The sequence below is a fragment of the Danio rerio genome, chromosome 19, assembly GCF_049306965.1.
Source record: "Danio rerio strain Tuebingen ecotype United States chromosome 19, GRCz12tu, whole genome shotgun sequence".
NCBI lineage: Eukaryota > Metazoa > Chordata > Actinopteri > Cypriniformes > Danionidae > Danio > Danio rerio.
In genome coordinates this window covers 21,405,585-21,429,266 of record NC_133194.1, presented here as the reverse complement: position 1 = coordinate 21,429,266, position 23,682 = coordinate 21,405,585, and the positions used below count along the sequence as shown (strand labels likewise).

General features: G+C 42.0%; 1 protein-coding gene across 1 annotated transcript in view; it reads right to left on the bottom strand.

The window, feature by feature from the left end:
* Positions 1-23,682, bottom strand: part of cpne4b (copine IVb) — a 147,439-nt gene that overhangs the window by 4,923 nt on the left and 118,834 nt on the right. Inside the window, exons 14-15 of the mRNA XM_003200571.7 lie at positions 11,758-11,891; positions 11,311-11,547 (exon numbers count right to left, since the gene is read on the bottom strand). Coding sequence (XP_003200619.1) covers positions 11,311-11,547; positions 11,758-11,891 — 371 coding nt within the window. The remainder of the gene's footprint in view (positions 1-11,310; positions 11,548-11,757; positions 11,892-23,682) is intronic.

Genomic DNA, 23,682 nt, shown 5'->3' with positions numbered 1-23,682 from the left:
AAGAGCAGAAACTGAGAACCACTGATGTAATGGCCATTTCATTTTAAATGAGGTTTCATTTGAATTGGATTACATTAAGTTATGATTTACAAGACATTAAAAATCTTTATAAGTACAGAGAATAATGCTGTCACGCCAGTTATAAAAAGTGTTATTGTAGTTTTTTATATACCAGAACTTCTAAAATAAAAGTGTGCAATGCACTACTTTGAATTAATTGATGAATTTTGTGTATAAAAATTTAATTAATCGCAATAAAAAGCATAATCATTGTCCAGCAGTTCAAAGGCTAGTAGAACAGTGTTTTACAAAATAATAAAGACAATAAAAACAAAACAACAAAAAAAATGTTATTTTGTGGAAAAATGTACAGGAAGTGAACAGGCATTTTTGGCCAAAAGAAAACGCTAGTCACTCAAACTGCTCAGTTGTGATCTTGCTTTACTCTTCTTGTTTTTTCGATAGTTTGCTGACTGCAATGGGTTTCTTTGTAATAACCTTAATTTTATCACCCAGAATATTCTGGCAAGCAATCCCAGCTTCACTGTTAAACCGATTAACTATTGCGATCCTCTGCACTATGCTGTCCTCTTGTGTATTTGTCTTTCAGCCTTTTGCAAAACTTGGGACAGTTGTAGCATTGTAGATATATGATATTCTAAAAATCACAGATTTGGAACAGCCTTCTCTTGCTATGGCTGAAAATGTCATCCTTTTAGGCATTATCTGAACAACCTGTGGTTGGAAGGTTTCTTAGTCTGTCACAACTGAAGTCAGTGACAACTGAAAAATTAGGCTGCCACAGTGACAATCATATCCGAAACTGAACAGACCACTGCTGCAAGAGTGAGCACGACCATGTACAAGTGCCATCTCTAGTGCCGTCTATTATAGTTTATTTCATGTTAAAAGGATCAACTGCGATATCAATCCATTTTTCATACATGCATTAACATATAATTTTTCACCCTTAAACAATTTAAACATTTCACCTTTGAAAATATCCATACTATTCCTTTTTCAATAATTTTCACAGTGTCTGAAATGCTCATCTGACATGCATGCTGGCTTTTAGTGCTGAGTCCTGACTCATTTTGGTCAAACGACCTTAGGAGCAAGGATGGGTCAGTTTAGCAACAAATGCATAAGAAAATTATTGAAATGTTAAAAAAAATATTTCTCAGAGAAAGATTAGAAGACATTTGGATATTTCACCTTTAACAGAGCATAACATAATTAAAATATTCAAGGAATCTGAAGGAATTTCAGAGCATAAAGGACAAGGGTGCACGCCTAAGCTAAACTACCATGATCTACAATCCCTCAGACGGCACTGCATCAAGAATTCTCATTCATCTGTTCGTGTTATAACTACATGGGCACAGGACTACTTTGAGAAACCTTTGTTAAGTACCACAATACTTAGTTATATCCACACATGGCAGTGAAAACTGTACTGTGCCGAAAGGAAGCTCTATGTTAACCATGTCCAGAAGCGCTGTCAACTTCTCTGGGCTCGGAGGCATCTGGGATGGACCATCACACAGTGAAAACGTGTAATGTGGTCAGATTAATCAGTATTTCAGGATTGTTCTGGGAGAAATGGACACCGGACTAAAAAAAGAGAAAAATCATACAAACTGTTACCAGCAATAAGTCCGAAAGCCAGAGTCTCTCATGGTATGGAGTTGTGTCAGTGCCCTTGGCAAAGGTAACTTGGACTTCTGTCTTTAAGTATTATAAAAAGGACTGGCAACATTACAAAGTGGTAAATGCTTTACTGTTCCAACTTTTTTGAAATACAAGAATAATAATGAGGAACACATTAAATAAAATTTGTTGTATTGTCTGCAATAAAATAAAAGTCAAATTATTTATCAAAAGTAAATTTAGAAATCACCACTTTTTTTCATTTGCGTTTTTTTTATACTGTCCCAACTTTTTCTAAATTAGGGTTGTATAAAGTGAAATATATTTCATGTATGATATTACTGGATAATAGCTTTCATTGGTCATTACAGTTTTTTACAATGGCTATGACACTTTTTTCAATACATTTAACAAGTTTCCTAAACTCTTAACACAGTTAGCACAACATCCGTCTTCGTTGGCTATACAGTTAACACATTTCTTGTTGCTTTGACACAAAATGCATCCAGTTAACACCATTTTAAAATGCTTGAACTTCTTTTACACACAAATTCAACTAAAACCAAAACAATGTAATTTTACAATTCAATTTACCAATGCTTTCACACAGTATGTCAAAACAGATAACATCATGTTCTAAACAGAACCTATATAGGCTAAAGCCAAAGTGAAACATATTCCCTGTGTATATATATATATATATATATATATATATATATATATATATATATATATATATATATATATATATATATATATATATATATATACGTATGTATGTACACACAAAGTTCTGTAATGTGCTCACTGTTCTTTTCAAAAACCTCATGAGTCCTCTTTTTGAACATACAGTATGATCATTTCATTTGAAAAACCACAACACATGAGTGTGCTTTCTAGATGGGAATCAGCTGTCATATATATATATATATATATATATATATATATATATATATATATATATATATATATGTGTGTGTATATACACACAGGCACACACACATACATACATACATACATACATACATATATATATGCTCCCATCTCTCATATCTCCCAGCTCCCATATGAACATATGAACATGATTCCCATCTAGAAAGCACACTCATGTGTTGTGGTTTTTCAAATCACATGATCGTACTGTATGATCATACTGTATGTTCTAAAAAACGACTCATGAGGTATTTGAAAAGAACAGTGAGCACATTACAGAACTCTGTCACCAATACGTCCAGGTAAGGCTATGCAATACAGTGATTACTTTACTATGCACAGTGTGTTTTGCAGGAAACGACTCTATAAACCTGCCGTTCATTAGTACATACATTAGTTATAGTACGATGAACCATTTACACTGTGTCTAATTACTTTTAGAGAGTCATGAAATTGGAGGTCAATCAAGTCCCACATGAAATTATCTATGTTGACGAGGCTGGCTTCAACTTGGCGAAAAGGCGTCGCCGTAGGAGAAACATAATAGGCCAAAGGGCCATCGTTACCATGCCGGGCCAGAGAAGAAGTCGGGCAAATGCAGAAGACCAGGCAGAATAGAAAATTACTTTGTTTTTTAGTTAAAATTACAGTGCTTTTTCTGTTTGTATATATTGCAGTGATGTCCTTTTGCAAATAAAGTCTGTACTGCAGCAATTCTGTGTCTGTATTTTTTTTACATAAACTGTAAATTTTATAAAGCAATTTATTTCTTTATTTTTGTATTGAATTTTTGCAGTAAAAGAAAGAAAAAGCCTGCATTTACTAAACCCAACAAAATGAAAATGTAGAGAGTCTTAAAATATAAGTGCAGAGCTGACACATAAACGAATGCAGTTTCTGCAATTTTAACTGATGATAGTATTTTTATTGTCAGTGTTTTCTGATTGACTAAATGTTTCTGTTGAAAGAGAACATGTGTTAGTGTTTTGAACAATAATGTCATTTTGGAACATGTTTGCAGTGTTTTGTTAGACATAGTGTAGTGTGTTAGTTTATTATTGTATTTTGAAAAGAAGTTTAGAGGTTTAGTTTACAATGTGTGATTTTGAGCATAAAATTAACTGTTTTGCCAATTGTGTGTTTTAGGTGTGTTGCTGCGTTAAGAGTTTAGCAAACTTGTTAAATGTATTGAAAAAACTATCATAGCCATTGTAAAAAACTGTAAATCAAACTGAACAATCAATTAATGCAGTTGATCAGTTAAGAAAATTATTGAAATGAACAGTTACATCTTTCTGGGGGTCCTATGTGTGCCTTGCAGGTCTGCTTAAGCACTGGGCTGCCAGTAGAATGGGCTTTTTCAGATGATAAAGGTTTTTTTTTTTTTTTTTTTTTTTTTTTTTACAAATAAACATTTTGTATTAGTTTTAATTGCTGTGGCTTCTAAGTTAGGGTAACACATGGAATGCTTAAAAATGCCCTTTTACTCTTTTGGGGATAATTTAAAATATAAGTATACAGTAACCTTGACAATTAGGATCTCCATTGTATATGCAATAAAATCAATATTGTTGTCAGTGCCAATATCCTATAGCCATATATAATAGCAAATAAAAAAAAGTGCATCAACGTATAGTGCAACTGCACTGCGGGTGTACCAGAATAAAAAAATCTATGAAGCATATACTTGTGTACTATTAACTTGGTACTATCTATTGTTAAAGTACTGAATTGTAATAAATTATGTCTCTCTCATGTTTTGCTTCCAATGTGTTTTTTCTCAGCTTTCATTATTTTAACTAAATCAATATTGATTTGCTATTTCAAAGTATATTTAAAATACTTTTATTAATTATATGCATTTCTTTACAAAGTCATTAAATTATATGCTTTTGTTTCATTTACTTAAAAGAAAACTATCCAATCACATGAAAAAGCTGAACTTTGTATGAACTCAACTTCAGAGGCAAGGACACAGCTGGGTCAAAGCAGGACAGAACACATCTAACAGAAACAAAGAAACTAAGAAACACTTTCAGAACCAGGACTGTTCTACATGAGCGATTTCAAGCGCCTTAATTAAACTAAACACAGGCCTATAAAATTTAAGAGCTTTGATGTTTTCCTTCCTTCTGTTCCAGCGCAGAGATGCTTGTTATTGGTGCTCAAACAGACAGCTGTGAGAGCAAAGCACTGACCTGAGAGAAGAGAGAGATGAAAAGGAGCCAGGATGCCTTCAGATGTAAGGCATCCTCTTGTACTTTGCTTTCCCAACTAAACCCTGACTGGAGCTACGACGCTTTTTCTTAAATCACCAAACCTGGCATGAAGCATTTCTCTTCATTAGACACATCTGTTCATTAAGCTTTGATTTCTGAGCCATCCTTGTAGTGTTTTTGCTTTCTATAATTGTGTTTTAAAGAAGTTTCATCTTCTCCTGACAAGATACTTCTAAAATCAAAGTTGTTCATAAAAACAAAAAGAGCATTTGTAGATTTGTGTGAACTCATTCATTCATTCATTTTCTTTTCGGCTAAGTCCCTTTATTAATCTGGTTGCCACAGCGGAATTAACCGCCAACTTATCCAGCTTATGTTTTACGCAGCGGATGCTCTTCCAGCTGCAACCCATCACTGGCAAACCCATACACACTCATTCGCACACATGCATACTCTATGGACAATTTAGCCAATTCACCTGTACTGCATGTCCTTGGACTGTGGAGGAAACCGGAGCACCCGGAGGAAACCCACGCAAACGTAGGGAGAACATGCAAACTCCACAAAGAAACGCCAACTCACCCAGCCGAGGCTCGAACCAGCGACCTTCTTGCTGTGAGGCGACAGCAGTACCTGCTGCGCCACTGCGTCACCTTTGTGTGAACTAACAATTTAAACTTGTGGGAAAAAGTTTGGAATAACTATATTTTTTTGTGTATGTTTTTGAAAAAAGTCCACCCTGTTGATCAAGGATGAATGTATTTGATACAGTAAAATACTGTAAAAAATAATATTGTGATATATTGTTACAATTAATCAATATAAATACATACTGTAAAAAATCTACAGCTGAAATACTGGGTCATATTCGGAAATCAAAAACCGCCACCTGCCTGCTAGATACTCTCCCTATTTGCTTAGTTAAGACCTGTCTACCATCACTGTCCACAGTGGTCACTAACATTATTCACACCTCACTGGATTCTGGATCTTTCCCAGCACTTAAAACTGCTGTAGTTATGTCAGTACTAATTTGGCCAATTACAGGCCAACTTCAAATCTGCCATTTATCTCTAAAGCTGCCTTTCCACTGCACACAACATTCAGACCAATGACTGTATAAAATATGAACGACGGGACAGCGCCTTTTCCCATTGATAATAATCATAATAATAAGTAGAAGTAGAAGAATCTAGAAAAAGAAGAAAATAGAAGAATGATGGTAACACTTTATAATAAGGTTCATTAGTTAATGCATTTACTAACATAAATTAATCATGAACAACACATGTACAGCATTTATTAATCATTATTGAACATTTACTACACTGTTAACCCTTACTGTAGATTATGCAGTAAATAACTGTAAAATAGCCAGTGTTTAGCTGTAATGAAAATAAACAGTATTTTACTGTAAAAGGAGCAGGATTTGTATGAAATTCTGTAGTGCAAAGAATAAATTACAGTAATTTACTCCATGTACCATTACAGATATTTACTGTGATAATAAATGGTAAATTACTGTTCAACCATTACTGCCCCATCTACTCTGATGCTTTATGTTGCTATTTTATATTTATTTTATCTCTGTGTTTTCTTTGGTTCCTTTTATGTTTTTAACATTGAGTATCAGGAGTCAACCAATGCCACAGAGCTTATTAAAAGGTAAGTGTAAGATATGGACGAAATGCATTTAAAGGCAAAAATATTCACACAGAGCAAAGAAATTGTCACAATAATTTTTATAACTTTGTTTACTTTTTCTATAATTAATCTAATTTAATTGCCTAGTTTGACCTATAGTTAAGATTTTAAATTGCACTTTCAACTGAATATTAGTATTTTGCTAAATAACTAGTAAAAATGTGTTATTAAAAAAAAAAAAAAAAAAAAAAATATATATATATATATATATATATATATATATATATATATATATATATATATATATATATATATATATCTTAAACAACAAGCACATACATTTTTGCAGAGACTCAATGAATTTGTCTGGAAAACTGGCAAGTAAAAGTGCCATTAACAGTATAAAGGCTTTCCTAAATAAATGTATAAATCATGATATTTGTTGTGTTTTTTATTATTTTTACTACAGATTTGGAACGACATGAGAATCAGATTATTTATTTATTTATTTTTTCTATGGATGGAGTTTATATTATAGTATATTTTTATTGTTTTTATTAAACGATATGTGCATAACTGTGATAAATGTAGGCAGTTGCTTTGAAAATATGCTATGTACCAATGGTGTCAAACTCCTGGAAGGCCACAGCCTAGTAGAATTTAGTTCCAGCCCTGCTTCAACACACTACCTTTAGATTTAGTTTGATCAGGTGTGTTTAATTAGTATATCTGCACTGTTACTCTGTAGATTGTGCAGTAAATAACTGTAAAAAACAATTATTTAGGCATCACCACACACTCCCACAGGCTGTCCGTCTTATTCTAAACACAAAGGTGTTAGAAAGAGTTTTCAGAAAATGCTGGCCCTTTAAGAGAGCCAGGTGTTTGATTTGTTTACTGCTGAGTGTGCTCTATTCTCTGTCTATCAATTCAGATGTTGAGTCTGATATGTTTTAGGCTTTAAATAAGAATCTTAAATGAGAAAGTAAAATGTGTTCAAATGTTTTTGAGGGTTTATAAAATAAGGCTGTGTACTTGAAAGCTACATTGTTAGCTAGTTAGCCTTTCCTCATATAACTTTTTACATTACTTTTGTTTAAGTATATGTATTTATTGGATATTGCATACTGCCATAATATACAGATGCTAACAGTTGTATGTATCTTTCTGGCAACTAAGCCAAAATTAAATTCCATTATCTCAGTAAGGTAACATGTGCACATCATCACAGGGAATCACAAAAACATGATACACATAGCCATCCACACACAAAAGCTCCACTGTCCGGTCCCAGGTTGTGAGTTTGTTGCTAAGTATTTTTCAGAGCTGTGTTTCCACCTATGAATTTATATTTGAAACAATAAAAAAGTTTGTTGTCATGAGATAATTATAACAATAAAAGATTGGATCCTTTGGTTTTTCGGTGTTGCCAACTTTATTTGTTTTCTATAATTATTTTAAACTTTTTGAGATTTGACACAGCTTTTAATTATTTAAAACTTTAAAATTTAAAATAATTATTTTGTTTTTTGCTGTTCAGTTTTTTTTTTTTTTTTTTTTTTGCATGGTCAGCATTGAGGAGAGAGTAACACATTTCACTGCAGCACTTTGTGTGTGTGTGTTTGTGTGTTTATTGGATATGTGATTGTGATAAATGTTAGCAGTTGCTTTAAAAGTATGCTATATACCAGGGGTTCTTAATCCTGTTCCTGGAGATCCATATCAAACACACCTAAACCAATTAATTAGGACCTGAACACCACGTGATAATTACAGGCAGGTGTGTTTGATATGGGTAGCAACTGAAATCTGCAGGAACGTAGATCTCCAGGAACAGGATTAAGCACCCCTGCTATATACCATGGGGGTCAAACTCCAAGTTACTGGAGAACTGCAGGGCAGCAGAGTTTAGTTCCCACCCTTCTTCAACATTACCTGTAGATTTCTAACAAGCCTTAATTAGTTTTATCAGGTGTGTTTAATTAGAGTTACAGCTTAAAGTCCCAGTCACACTGCACTTTTCTCCCTTTAGACTTCCATTCATACGCATGTGAATGCTGCAGACCTGGAATGCATGCTCATGCGACAAATTTTACAGTTTGCAGCATTGGAAAGTTCAAGCTTGGAGAACTCTGAACTGCAAAATCACATCATGTGATTGCTTGAGACTAATCAAAGATTAAACCATGACCTCTCTGAACAAAAATTATGGACCAGTTGCTTGCTTTTTCAATCTCTAAATATTTTGTTTAATCCCACTCCTTTTCGCAGTGCCATGTGACAGAATTGTGCATGCTTAAACGTTAGTTTGACTGCAGCCTTTCTGTGCAGACCTGGGGCTCTCAGTAATATGCAAGATGATATTTATATCTGCTGATTTCTTAATTTTGTTATACATTTTCTGTTTTATATTTGTTTGCTGCCAAAACAATAAAATAAATTTGTCAGAATTTACAACTTAATTTAAAGAATTAATAACAGGTAAAAATACTAATTAATTTTAGTAACACCTTGACATACTATTGTGTATGCAGTATAATGCTGTGAGTTGTAACACTACAGTACAGTAATTAACTGTACACAGTTTCCAGTTAGTTACCACTACTGCTCTATTACAGTGATTAACTGGCAACACTGTTGCCAGCTACTCACTGCAATGGTTCAGTTACAGTAAACAACTGGCAACACTGTTGCCAGCCACTCACTGTAATGGTTCAGTTTCAGTAATTAACTGGCAACACTGTTGCCAGTTACTTACTGTAACCAAACTTTTACAGTGAGTAGCTGGCAACAGTGTTGCCAGTGTTCTTCTGTAAAAAAGCCTGGTAAGGTCTAACAGTGTAATGCATAATTAACATCCAAGTCCATGCTTGTTAACATTGGTTAATGCACCATGAGTTAACATGAATTAACAATGAACAACTGTATTTTCATTAACTAACGTTAACTAGCATGAACAAATACAGTAGTAAATGTATTTAAAAAAAAAGTGCAGCAGACAAAACAATGAGAATAATAATACAGAAAACATTACTATAATAATGATAATATACAAAAAAAATAGTAAGAACTCAAAGAATAAAATGTATAATAAAAAATTTAAATAAAATTTATGTCAATAACAACTTTTTATTGCATTAAATTACAGGCTAAAAACATAGTGTTTACAAAAATGAATATCTGCACATATATAAGCATGATAACCAGTGCCTTAATTGACCAAAACCATCTTCTGGGGCATTTAATTGCAAGTGTAGTAATTTTTTTTTTAATTAATTAATTAATTGGGGCTGGCTCAAGTCTCGTATATTAACACAGGGGAGGCGGCCTTTATGACTTATACTGAAGCCAGCGCCTAGGAGTGGCACGTGGCACACTTGATTCAGACACAACTGTCGGAATACGCCCTCTTGTATTACATACGTATGTCGCACAGAATTTTGTCACACATCATGAGAGAGAAGATGATTCTTGCAGTGTTCAAAATGAAGGAGTGCAAAAGGAAGAGCCCTTATTCATTGTGCGTTCACCATGGATGAATGGATGAATGAATGAAAGAATGAATACTAGAAACTCATATTATTATTCATTTATGAATAGGAATGTTTTTAATAGGCTTAACAACAAAAAACGACAACAAAAAATAACAACAAAAAAAAACTATTTTTCATCTCGCGTGCACAGACTTACACTAAGGACAACACTATAATATATCACATCCGGTCAGACAGTTGCATATGGTCTAGTCACAGGAGTTCAAATATTTTAACGGATCAGCAGCTTAACTCGGATTCGAATTTTCCACATACAGAGATGATCGGAACTCCGCGCAGCTTCCAGGCTACTCTCCATTGAAAATGAATGACTTCTGGTCTTTGAAATATATGTTGCATTCCAAATTCATAACCATCTCTCCACTCACAATCTGTTTGAGCAATTTCAGTCCGGCTTTCACCCTAACCACAGTACTGAGACTGCTCTTGTCAGAATAACTAATGAACTGTTAATGGCCGCAGACTCTGGTCTACTAACCATTCTTCATCTTATGGACCTTAGTGCAGTCTTTTAGCCCATTTCCCCTGAGTGATACGGTACAGTACGGTTCGGTTCAGTGCACTTTTATAGTAGTTCCTACAGTCAAAAGGTACCAAAAGATGAACTGTACCATACTACTTTTTGGGTAACCTTTACATATAATAACAAGTCATGGTTGACCTGAGCTCAAACAAACCTGGTCATCGTCTTGATGAACAGCCACAAAATCTGCTGTGTACTCTTTTTGTTTTAAGAGCTCGTCTAAAAGTTTCACTTTCTCCAGAAAGCTTGCATGCACTCGCCATGCATCTATATTTGAAATAACCAACTTCTTGAGTTCATGATAATAAAGAGCGCGTGATTATTGAAGTGCTTATGACATCCTTTCACTTATGGACAAACGTGAGAGTGAAGTGTAACCCCCGCTGGTCCTACACCATCCAACTTGCTCTGGGATCGAACCGGCGACATTCCACATGCGAGTCGGTTGCTCTCGCAAGGAGGCTAAAGACCATGCCCTCAAGCGTCTGTCACTAGAGCCGCTTTAGAGTTCAGAAGAGTCAGGTTAACCTGCATAGCACTTCACTTGTTGGCCTCCGCTACACTCACCCCCTATACCTCACTCCCATCTGGGTCACATGAAAAAAGTTTTTATTTCCATAAAAAAAATTGCAAATGTTTCAATGATAAAAAAGTGTGATAAATTGTATCATCTTTGCTATCACAGATGTTGTAACTAAGAATATTCAAACAGAAATATTCAGCCTATTTAGATTTATAAAAAAATAAAATGTATGACCATATTAGGTTCCGACCATATTTTACTTACATGTTTGAAGTTGCGGAAGGGCACAAACTGCACAATGTCCCTCAGGACCGGTTCTCCTTTTGGAGAGCGGAGGATTCCATCATCGCCATCCAGCATCTGCATGTCACTGAAGTCTGCGCTTCCTATGCCGACGATGATGACGGACATGGGCAGGTGTGACGCATGAACAATCGCCTCTCGTGTGTCTGCCATATCTGTGATCACTCCATCCGTCAGGATCAGCAGTATGAAGTATTCCTAGGTAATTAGGAAAACAATCGAGACTCTAAAATCTCTATTGTAACAAGCAAAATTGTATTATTTATTGTTTAATATTATTTAATAACATTATTTATATTATTTTGAGTGTACTCTAACCTTTCTTAATTTGACAATAGAAGAATAATCCTGATTATGATTTATATTGTGCTTGTTTATAAAACTGTGTTTTTTCTCTCTCACACTAACCATGGCTTCTTTGGTGTGCATCTCCTCGGAAGCAGAGTTTGCAACTTTCTGGATGATTGGAGCAATATTAGTGGGGCCATATAACTGGATTTTCGGGAGGCAATTCTGATAAGCCTCAATGACACCTTGAACACCTGCAAAACACACATATAGTTCATCAGGTCATCTGCAAAAGAGACACTCTATTCTATTCTCGACTGTTTTTATTTGAAACTTTTCCTAAAGTGTTAGTTTACCCAAAAATGAAAATATTGTTATTAATGTAGTGAATTAGCTCAAAGTCAATTGAAAATTCATTTGAACAGGGCTTCAAAAGACTCGACTCTTTAATTCCAAACAAGTCAATCGTCTGGTGATCGTTTGAACAGAAAGTTGACTTTAATTACAGCTATTGCTATCAAAAATAAAACATTTATGTTTACTTAAAATATTTTAAAATACTTTGTTGACTAATCTAACAGAAACTAGCACAAACACAAATTCATACCAGTTGTAGAGAAGAGTAAAGGAAGAAAAATAAGAGTTTGAGAAAATTTAATGATGAAAAAAAAACTCAGATTTTGTATGACCAAATAAAGCGAACCGAAAATAATCAATTTAACCCATCTATGGTTTCCTTAGGGTTACATTTAGTTTACACCAGTTCAGTGGTAACCTGCAGGTGCTACTTGTGTTCCTTTTGTAATGGGAAAAACTCCTTCTATTGAGCGGAGGTAACCATGTTGTCACCGACTTGGTCCCAGTCATTCCCCTCGCTGGCCAGCAGAGGTCACCATCACCGGACTTCTAACCATTACGTCATGCTCATACACTGATTGCTACACACACCTGCAGCACATCATACTGATAATCCTTGCACACGCTTATAAGCTGCTCACACACTCAGTCCTGTGCGAAGTCTAGTTCTGCCCTGTTTGACATTACTGAGCGTTATCTCCTTGCCTGATCTCCCGCGTATTACCTGGACTGAATATCTACCTTGCCTTGCCTGCCACCTGCCTCGAACCTTGCTTGTACCCTTAATTTTGATCCACGTCGCCTGCCCTGAACTCAGCCTGATATCTCACCTCTGAACCACGCCGCCTGCCTCTGACCCATGCCTGTTATCACACTCCTTGACAGCCAGCCGCCTGCCCATAGACCCATACTAACTACGTTTGATGTGAGTATGCACGCAGTCTCTGGACAAGCTCATCGAACTTTCTATCAGGTTGGACAATTTACTCTGTACACGAAGGCCTTATCGTTCTGTTTCCCTGTGTCCAGTAACCACTGAAACCCCCACAGCTCTATGCCCCGCTGAACCCATGCAACTGGGTAGGACCCAGCTATTGCGTGAAGAACGTGAGAGAAGTTTAAAGAATAATCTATGCCTGTATTGCGGTCTATTGGGTCCAGGCCCGGATCAAGAACTCAGGGGCCCCTGGGCACATTATCTTGTAAGGCCCCCTACCTGGCCGCACCCGTATAGTTGAATTTAAAAAATAGGAATAATATAATAATTTTTAAATAAAATGAATCTATAATTTGTTGCCCACATATTTAAATAAATTATATATAGTACATATGCATTTATAGTCTACAAAGATTTAAATTATTTTCAAAGCATTAAAAAAAATACTAATAAAACTATAAAACTATATATATATATATATATATATATATATATATATATATATATATATATATATATATATATATATATATATATATATATAATTTTTTTTTTTTTTTTTTTTTTTAAAGGGTATTTTAATGTATTGCTTTTACAAACTTATAAAGCATATTGTTGCCATGGCATATAATGCACAATGCTTCTCCAATCCAGTTCTATGAATCTGAGTTCTATGAATCTGAGTCTTTCATAATACAAACACTGATTTACTGTCTCTCTCCTCCTCTCCCTGTATTTTCTCTACTCTTCTCGTGATGAAGACTTGATTATAAACCTAAAAGTATCCGAAATCACACACACTATACCTCTTCTCTCCCGTCTCTCTCCTCTTCTGGGCCTTTCTCTTTCTCTCTCTCTCTCTCTCTCTCTCCCTCTCTCTCCTTTTCTGTCTGTCTCTCACATGATGAATCCAGTCCGTGCTGCGCTGCCGTTAGCCTCCTTCGCCTGGTTAATGCTAGCTAACGTTACTCATCATTTAAAGTTACCATAACGTCTTCTTCTGTACCCTCATTCTCCTGATCACGGGTCTGTTTAAAGATAATGTGTATGGAAAATGCCTCAATAAAGATGCCTTCTCTCCTCTTTCTGTCGCGTTTGCTAAATCCACTTGTCCACTCATTTTTGATCTATGACAGATATAACGTTACACTAAAGTCCGCTCAGTTCAGTGCGGGTTATTACAAAACTGACGTTTCCGCACTTGACCAATTACAGCATTCTGTTTAGTTAAAGAAAGAAAGGCAGTTTAAATACAATAATAATATTAATATGTGATCGCGATTTTTTTGCTCAGAGGAAATACAGTTGTCTGAGCAATATAGTTTTTGAAGAGAGGGAGGCGCGGCAGGCGCCTATAATAAGGCTAAACATTATTAAATACCCACGAGACACTTGTGACTTTATATCACATTTGCATTATTTAAAAAAAAAATTTCTTTCCTGTTAAAAATAAATATATTTCCAATCTGATATGTAATGGGGAGAAAAAAAGTAGCACGAGTTCAGCTGATGGTGGATTCGAACCAATGTTATGATTAATCGCGTCAAAAGATGATGCTGTGCGCCTTACAAGGTGCGCCACTGCTGCTGTATTATTTTATAGCTCTTTACTTATCTTATCTCTATCAATCAGGCATCGATGGGCGTAAACCCTGAATAGCTTAGTCCAACTAGATGCGCTATTTGCAATTAGCCTAAACAGACACTGCGAATTTGTCTTTTTTTCTCCCCCCTCGCAGGGGCCCCTAGTGCGCACAGGCCCCATCTTTTCCAAACAAAATAACACGTTAACTGTACCCATTTGTCTGAGTTATGAAAATGTTTTGATTCATACTGTCGCTATGGTCAATTCAGGAGCTGCAGGCAATTTTATGGATTACACGTTTGCCAGTAACAACTCCATTCCACTAACTTCCTGTGATTCCCCTTTAGCAATCACGGCGATAGACGGACGCCTGCTAGGGGATGGAAATATTACTTACCGCACTCTGCAACTCTCTGTTTATAACAGGCTCTCTCCATGAAGAACAACTCATGTTTCTGGTCACTAATTCTCCTCAACACGGCATCATTCCTGGTGAGATTACTGGTGATTTATGTCTTGATAAATGCTTGCGATCTATTGTCCCTGTCCAGCTCAACGCTATTGTTACCTGTCCCGATGACCCCAAGAATAATCAGATCCCCGAAGTATACCAAGATCTTTCTGAGGCATTTAGCAAGCAAAAAGCCACCAAGCTTCCCCCTCACCGTGAGTATGACTGTGCCATTGAATTATTACCTGGTACAACGCCCCCTCGTGGGAGAATCTTTCCTCTTTCTCAGACTGAAACAGAGACCATGAATGCTTACATAAAGGAGGAATTGGAGAAGGGATTCATCCGCCCATCAACATCACCCGCATCAGCTGGCTTCTTCTTCGTAGAGAAGAAAGATGGAAGTTTACGTCCTTGTATCGATTACAGAGGCTTGAATGATATCACTGTAAAGAACCGTTACCCCTTGCCATTGGTCCCAGCAGCCCTTGAACAGTTACGCTCAGCCCGGTATTTCACCAAGCTTGATCTTCGCAGTGCTTATAACCTCATCCGAATTAAACAAGGAGACGAATGTAAGACTGGGTATTCTACTGTAAATGGCCACTATGAATACTTGGGTATGCCCTGCAGCCTAGCAAACAGTCCTTCCGTCTTCCAGGATTTCATTAATGAAGTGTTTCGAAATATGCTGAATCAATGGGTCATTGTGTACATTGACAACACCCTCATCTACTCCAATTCCTTACAGGAACACATTAACCATGTCAAAATGAAAATTTTAATAAGCTCCACCCTTGCCCCTTCTACTCCTGCAAGCTAACTTCGGCTGAAAGAAACTACGATGTAGGAAACTGTGAGATCTTAGCCATGAAAGCAGCAATGGAGGAGTGGAGGCATGCTAGAAGGAGCCAAACATCCATTTGTAGTGATTACTGACCACAAGAACCTGGAATATATTCGCTCAGCCAAGACTAAACCCCAGGCAGGCCAGATGGGTGCTGTTCTTCACTCGTTTGGACTTCACAGTCACGTATATCCCCGGATTCAGAAATGTCAAGGCTGATGCTCTCTCCCACCTCTCTGATGAAGAAGTACTGACTGTGGATAAACAACCGGTACTTAAGGAATCCATTGTCTTGGCCCCCATCAGATGGGATATTGATACTGAAATCACCCAAGCTTTGTTGCATAACCCCACACCTCCGGCGTGCCCCGAAAACAAGATCTTTGTTCCCCTGTCTCTAAGAGAGAAACTTATCTCAGAAGTTCATGGCAATCCCAGCTCCGGACACCCAGGTATCACTGCCACTATAGAGCTGATTCAGAACCGATACTGGTGGCTCTCAGTTAACAAAGACGTCATCAAAGTTATCAAGAATTGTGCACTATGTCACATGAACAAACCTTCTCGTCATCGTCCCGCTGGTCTGCTACAACCCCTGGAAATCCCACGTCGTCTCTGGTCACATATTGCCATAGACTTCATTAACGATCTTCCCGCATCCCAAGGCCACACCACCATACTCACCGTCGTTGATAGATTTTCCAAGTCATGCAGATTGATTCCCATTCCCAAATTACCCACAGCCCTAGAAACAGCAGAATTGCTCTGCAATTATGTTTTCCGTTATTATGGTTTACCTGAAGACATTGTGTTCGACAGAGGTCCCCAGTTTACCTCCCGCTTATGGTCTGCCTTCTTCAAAAACCTGCAAGTCTACATCAGTCTCACCTCCGGTTACCACCCACAGTCCAACGACCAGACCGTACGTCTCATTCAGGAGATTGGACGATTCCTTCACACTTACTGCCATGCCAATCAAGAAGAGTGGAGTCGGTATCTAATGTGGGCGGAATATGCACAAAATTCCCTGAGAAAAGCATCCACTGGACTTACCCCCTTCCAATGTGTACTAGGCTTTCAACCCCCTCTGTTTCCCTGGTCTGGAGAACCCTCCTAACTCCCAGCAGTAGACCACTGGTTTAAGGAATGTGAGAACATCTGGAATGCGGCACAAACTCACCTTTCCCATGCTGTCAGACGCTTCAAGGAGCAGGCAGATCATCATCGGCGCCTCAGCCCCACGTACTCCCCAGGCCAATGGGTTTGGCTATCCACCCGAGATCTACGCCTCAGACTCCCCTGTAAGAAACTCAGCCCCAGGTATGTTGGTCCATTCCAAATAGATAGTCAAATTTCTCCAGCTTCTTACCGCCTAATCCTGCCTAATCACTATCATATCTCTCCCGCATTTCATGTCTCTCTGCTCAAGCCTGCTGTTAGTCCAGCCGAGGTGGATAGGGAGGTGGCAGCCGGTGATCAGGGTCCCCCGCCAGTCATTATTGATGGAGAGGAGGCTTACCAGATCCATGAGTTCCTGAAGTCCAGAAGCCGGGGGGACAACTTCAGTACCTGATCGACTGGGATGGGTACGGTCCGGAGGAACGATCTTGAATCAACCGTAAGGATATTCTCGACCCAACTCTATTAAGTGAGTTTCACCTCCAGCATCCGGAAATGCCGGCCCCTCGTCCCCGGGGAAGACCCCGGCGTTGTGGTCCCTCTCACGTCACGAGCCGTTTGCAGGAGGGGGGCTCTGTCACCGACTCGGTCCCAGTCATTCCCCTTTCTGGCCAGCAGAGGTGATTATCACCGGACTTCTAACCATTATGTCATGTTCATACACTGATTGCTACACACACCTGCAGCACATCATACTAATGATCCTTGCACACACTTATAAGCTGCTCACACACTCAGTCCTGTGCGAAGTCTTGTTCTGCCCTGTCTGACATTACTGAGCGTTATCTCCTTGCCTGATCTCCTGCGTATTACCTGGACTGAATATCTACCTTGCCTTGCTTGCTGCCTGCCTCGAACCTTGCTTGTACCCTTGACTTTGATCCCAGCCACCTGCCCTGAACCCAGCCTGATATCTCACCTCTGAACTTTATATCCTAAAGACCTGCTATCACACTCCTTGACAGGCAGCCACCTGCCCATAGACCCATACTAACTACGTTTGATGCGAGTTTGCACGCAAGTGCGTATTGTGTGATTGTGATTAAACTGTGTTTAATAAATATACTGCAAATGGATCCCTCTGTGTCAGACTCCAGATGTCAGATGTGGTTAGCTGGTGGTCAGCTCTTTGTCCTGTGAGGCTTGTAGTGGGGTGGAGTCTGTCGTATGAAGTTTTTGAGGCGGCAAAAGGTCTAGTCGTGTTGACTTCTGGTTTCGTGTGCACTAAACTTAACTAGACTCTTGACGGAAAAGATAGAAAAAAAGGTATCAGAGATGGGAATTCCTGAGCAGTTAACCCATTTTTGAATACATTGGAATTGTATTACACACTGACCATCCAGTTCCCCTTCGGTTGGGGAACTTCAGTGCTATACAGTGCATTTGATTTTGAAAATCCACGTACAGGAGGATTCGGTTCAGAAGCCACTTGTCTGAAAGAGTATTGAACGGGCCAATGAATGCAATGAATTGGCAGCGTAAGCTTGCACAGGTGTGCTTCATTGCCAATTATCCCAGCATATAAGCACACCTGGAGCGAGCAAACGCCATCCTTTTTGCTTCAGAGACTTTCTGATCAAGTCGATGAGGGTTCCTCTTGCTGGTTCAGCGACTTCAGAATGAACGGATGTCTCCCGGTTCAGAGTGGGTTTTCGCGGCGGCAGACGGTCGAGCTGGGTTTCTCCCTTGCCTGTGGTTCTTTTGGTCCAGTCCTCCAGAGTGGTGCGTATTGTTGCAACTTTTCCTAAAAGAGCAACACAGTCGTGCAGCATGTCCTTTTCAGGATGGCGCTCTGACTGTGCGTTTCTGGATGCGGGGGTTTCCTGGCTCCGGATGATGGACACGATCACTGCATTGCATATTTGGGGGTCCAGCATGTTAATGTGGTGCTCGCGGCGGTTCATGTCGTCAGTGCGATGCCATGACCGTTGCACAGCTAAGATCGCGGCTAACTTTCGTAAGAGAGCGAGCCACTCCAGTTGCCTCCTGCTCTGCAGCGGGCGCTCGGGCAGATCTGAGGGTTCCAGTGAGAGAGAATCCGTCACCCAGGGGCTCGCGGACTTCTCGCTCCTCACGGCGCTCCATCCAAGCTTCGGGCAGTGGGAGTGATCCGTCAAACCAGATGGTAGCTCTCACGCTCGCTGACACCAGAGATCAGAGGTCATCGGAGGGTGGGCTTTCACTGTCCGACGAAGATCCTGACCCACTCGCCCCTCCAGGCAGGTGAGCGCCATCAAAACGGATCCTGAAGCGGACATGTTAGCCGTGCTTTCCCGGGCTGCTTCGGCTGTGGGGTTGGAGCTGGTTCATCCCCCAGCTCCGCGGCCTGACCGACTAGATGGGTGCTACGTGGAGGACCAGAAGGCGAAGCCTTTGAAGCCTCTCGTCCCCTTCTTCCCGGAAGTGCACAGTAGGCTCACGCAGTCTTGGAGGGCACCTTTCTCTGCCCGTGCTGCGTGTCCCTCCGCCCTCACCGCCCTTGACGGCGGAGCTACCAGGGGGTATAAGCCGATCCCTTTAGTGGAGCGTGCTATCGCGGTCAATCTTTGTCCGCGTGGTGCCCCTACGTAGCGGGGTTTGCCCCGCCTCCCGTCCAAAGCCTGTAGGTTATCTGCCTCCCTCGAAGCCAGAGCTTATAAGGCTGCGGGCGAGGCTGCTTCTGCTTTGCACGCGATGGCCACCTACCAGCGCTACCAAGCGCAGGTGCTAGCCGAGCTGCACGAGGGCGGGTCTAACCCAGGCTTACTACATGAGCTGCGCATCGCGATTGACTATGCTCTTCGAACTACTAAGTCTGCCGCGTGTGCGCTGGGAAGTACGATGTCCACACTTGTGGTTCAGGAACGCCACCTCTGGCTAAACCTGGCCGATATGCGCGATGTTGACAAAGTTTGCTTTCTTGACTCACCCATATCCCAGGCTGGCCTGTTCGGCGACACCGTCGGTAAATTCACCCAGGAATTCAAGGCGGTGAAAGAGCAGTCGGATGCAATGGGCAATGTCATCTATCGGCGCAGCCGTAAGCCCACTCCGCCTGCCGAGCCATCCACCTGCGCTGCTACTCGCCGAGGGCGCCTCCGGCCAAGCCAGCGCACCGTACTCCTTGAAAGCAGGCAGCCCCCCTGCCCAGGGCGCCGTTAAGTCTGGTAAACGGACTGCGAAGCGTCCCTGAGACAGGCCATCCGCAGAAGAGGAAACTTGCTCTTTTCCTGCTGGAGGGCGGGGCCCCGATTCCAATGGTACTTTTCATTGCCACCAAAACATCAATGAAAGAGCATTTTTAGCCTTCCCCGGATGTGACAGCACGAACTCTGCCAGGCCGGGACGCGCTGCCTTCTGGCTCGCAGATTCTACGTGCTTCGCCAGTGGCTCACGAGCGCTGGGGGGACGGTCTCCTTTCCCTCAGCCCTCCAGCCCCCTCTCCGGATTCAGGGTGCGGAGCCAGAGCGAATCGCTCTCCTCCAGCACTTCCGCGGGACCCTCGTGCTTCCCGGACCAGCACACCCACTATGCGCTGCCCCACCGCTGGTACGTCAGCGATTGTAGCGATGACTCTATTAGCGAGGGCTCTGCCTGCCTGTTTAGCGCGGGCCAGCCCCTTGCGGTGGCTCATACGCACAATCAGACTCGGTTACGCGATTCAGTTCGCGAAGAGGCCCCCCAAGTTCACGGGCGTGTATTTCACCAAGGTCAACCCCCTGTCTGCCCCAGTCTTGTGAGAGGAGATTGCTGCCCTCCTGGCGAAGGGTGCAATCGAGCCAGTTCCTCCAGCCGAGATGGAGAGAGGGTTTTACAGCCCATACTTTATCGTACCCAAAAAGAGCGGTGGGTCACGACCAATCCTAGATCTGCACGTTTTGAACCGCTGTCTGCACAAGCTGCCATTCAGAATGCTCATGCAGAGGCGCATCCTCCAATGCGTTCGTCCTCGGGATTGGTTTGCAGCTATAGACCTGAAGGACATGTATTTTCTTGTCTCCATTCTTCCACGCCACCGCCAATTTCTGCGGTTTGCGTTCGAGGGTTGAGCATGGCAATACAAGGTCCTCCCCTTCGGCCTCTCTCTGTCTCCGCGAATCTTCACCAAACTCGTGGAGGGTGCCTTAGCGCCCCTTCGGCTCGCGGGCATCCGCATACTCGCATTATCTCGACGACTGGCTGATTTTAGCCCACTCACGGGAGCAATTGATTATGCACAGGGACAAGGTGCTTCGGCATCTCCGCCTACTGGGGCTTCAGGTCAACCGAGAAAAGAGCAAACTCGCCCCTGTGCAGAGGATCTCTTTTCTCGGGATGGAGCTGGACTCGGTCACCATGGTAGCACACCTCTCCGAGGAATGCGCTCGCCTGTTGCTGGGCTGTCTGAGAGAGCTCGACAGCAAACTAGTGGTCCCACTGAAGTTCTTTCAGAGGCTCCTGGGGCATATGGCATCCGCAGCTGCCGTCACGCCGCTTGGATTGCTCCATATGAGACCACTCCAGCACTGGCTTCACGATCGGGTCCCAAGACGCGCATGGCACGCGGGCACACACCGAGTCTCTGTTACTGCGCTGTGTTGTCGCGCCCTCAGCCCTTGGGATGACCCCTCGTTCCTACAGGCTGGTGTGCCTCTAGGACAGGCGTCCAGCCATGTTGTTGTTTCAACAGATGCTTCCAACATGGGCTGGGGGGCTGTGTGTCGCGGGCATGCAGCTACGGGCCTGTGGAAGGGTGCCCAGTTGCATTGGCATATCAATCGCCTCGAGCTGTTGGCAGTGTTCCTCGCTCTCCAGCGCTTTTTACCGGAGCTGGAGCGGCAACATGTGCTGGTCAGGATGAACAGTACGGTGGCGGCAGCGTATATCAACCGCATGGGGGGTATGCGCTCTCGCCGCATGTCTTAGCTCGCCCGCCGTCTGCTCCTCTGGAGCCATCCGCGGCTGAAATCGCTGCGCGCCATTCACGTTCCAGGCACGCTCAACCGTGCAGCCGATGCGCTCTCACGGCAGCTGTTAAGCCCTGGAAAATGGAGACTCCAGTCTGTCCAGCTGATATGGGCGCGATTCAGGGAGGCCCAAATCGATCTGTTTGCTTCCACCGAGAACGCTTATTGCTAGTTGTTTTTTTCCCTGACCGAGGGCTCTCTCGGCACGGATGCACTGGCCCACAGCTGGCCTCGGGGCATGCGCAAATATGCGTTTCCCCCAGTGAGCCTGCTCACGCAGTTTCTGTGCAAGGTCAGGAAGAACGAAGAACAGGTTCTGCTAGTTGCGCCCCTCTGGCCCAACCGGACCTGGATATCAGAGCTCTCCCTCCTCACGACGACCCTCCCCTGGCAGATCCCTTTGAGAGAGGACCTACTCTCTCAGGGACAGGGCACCATCTGGGACCCTCGCCCCGATCTTTGGAACCTCCACATGTGGTCCCTAGACACGAGGAAGACTTAGATAACCTACCGAGTGCGGTGGTTAATACCATCACTCAGGCTAAAGCCCCCTCCACGAGGCGCGCCTACGCCCTGAAGTGGAGTCTATTCACTGAATGGTGCGTCTCTCGCAGAGAAGACCCCATGAAATTGCCAGATCATTATTGTGCTCTCTTTCCTTCAAGAGAACCTGGACAGCAGGCTGTCGCCCTCCACTCTCAAGGTTTACGTGGCCGCCATCTCCGCTTATCATAACGCGGTAGCTGGCGGCACCGTGGGAAAGCACAACCTCATCATCCGGTTCCTCAGGGGTGCTAGGCGAATTAATCCATCCCGCCTCCCTCTCATACCCTCTTGGGATTACCCTTGTTCTCACAAGTTTACGCGCAGATCCCTTCGAGCCACTCGATTCAGTATCTCAAAGATTTCTGTCCCTGAAGACAGCTCTGCTGGTCGCAATGGCCTCCATCAAGAGGGTCGGGGACCTGGATGCATTTTCGGTCAGTGACTCGTGCCTGGAATTCGGGCCGAACTACTCTCATGTTATCCTGAGACCCCGCCCGGGTATGTGCACAAGGTTCCTACCACCCCCTTTAGAGATCAGGTAGTGAACCTGCAAGCGCTGCCTCGGAGGAGGCAGACCCAGCCCTTTCCTTACTTTGTTCAGTTCGCGCCCTGCGCGTTTATGTGGACCGTACTCAGAACTTTAGATCATCTGAGCAGCTCTTTGTCTGTTATGGCGGTCGGCAGCAGGGAAGTGCCGTATCGAAACAAAGATTATCCCACTGGATTGTGGATGCCATTTCACTCGCTTATTCAAGCAGAGGTGAGCCGTGTCCCCCGGGAGTGCGTGCACACTCCACTCGGAGCTTTGCATCCTCTTGGGCGCGTGCACGCGGTGCCTCTCTAACAGACATTTGTAGAGCTGCGGGCTGGGCGACACCCAACACATTTGCAAGGTTTTACAATATGCGAGTGGAGCCGGTTTTCTCAAGGGTATTGGGTAACCCTTTGGTGATTGAGGAAACAACTCGGTAGGGTGTTGAAACACGCTTGCTGCGCCATTCTCCCTAACATGGAGGTTCGTGTGCCTTTTTATCTGTCAGTAAAGTTCCCCGTCAGGTGAGCCCTGCAGATTCCTCCGTGGCCCCCAGCACTGACTCAGCGGAGGAGTTACCTGCTGGCCCACTACGTTGTAGATCTGCCCGCTGGTCAGCCCGCGTTTTGGGTATAGGTGCCTGCTATGCGTGATCCCCACTAGGCGATCCCATATGCTTATTACGC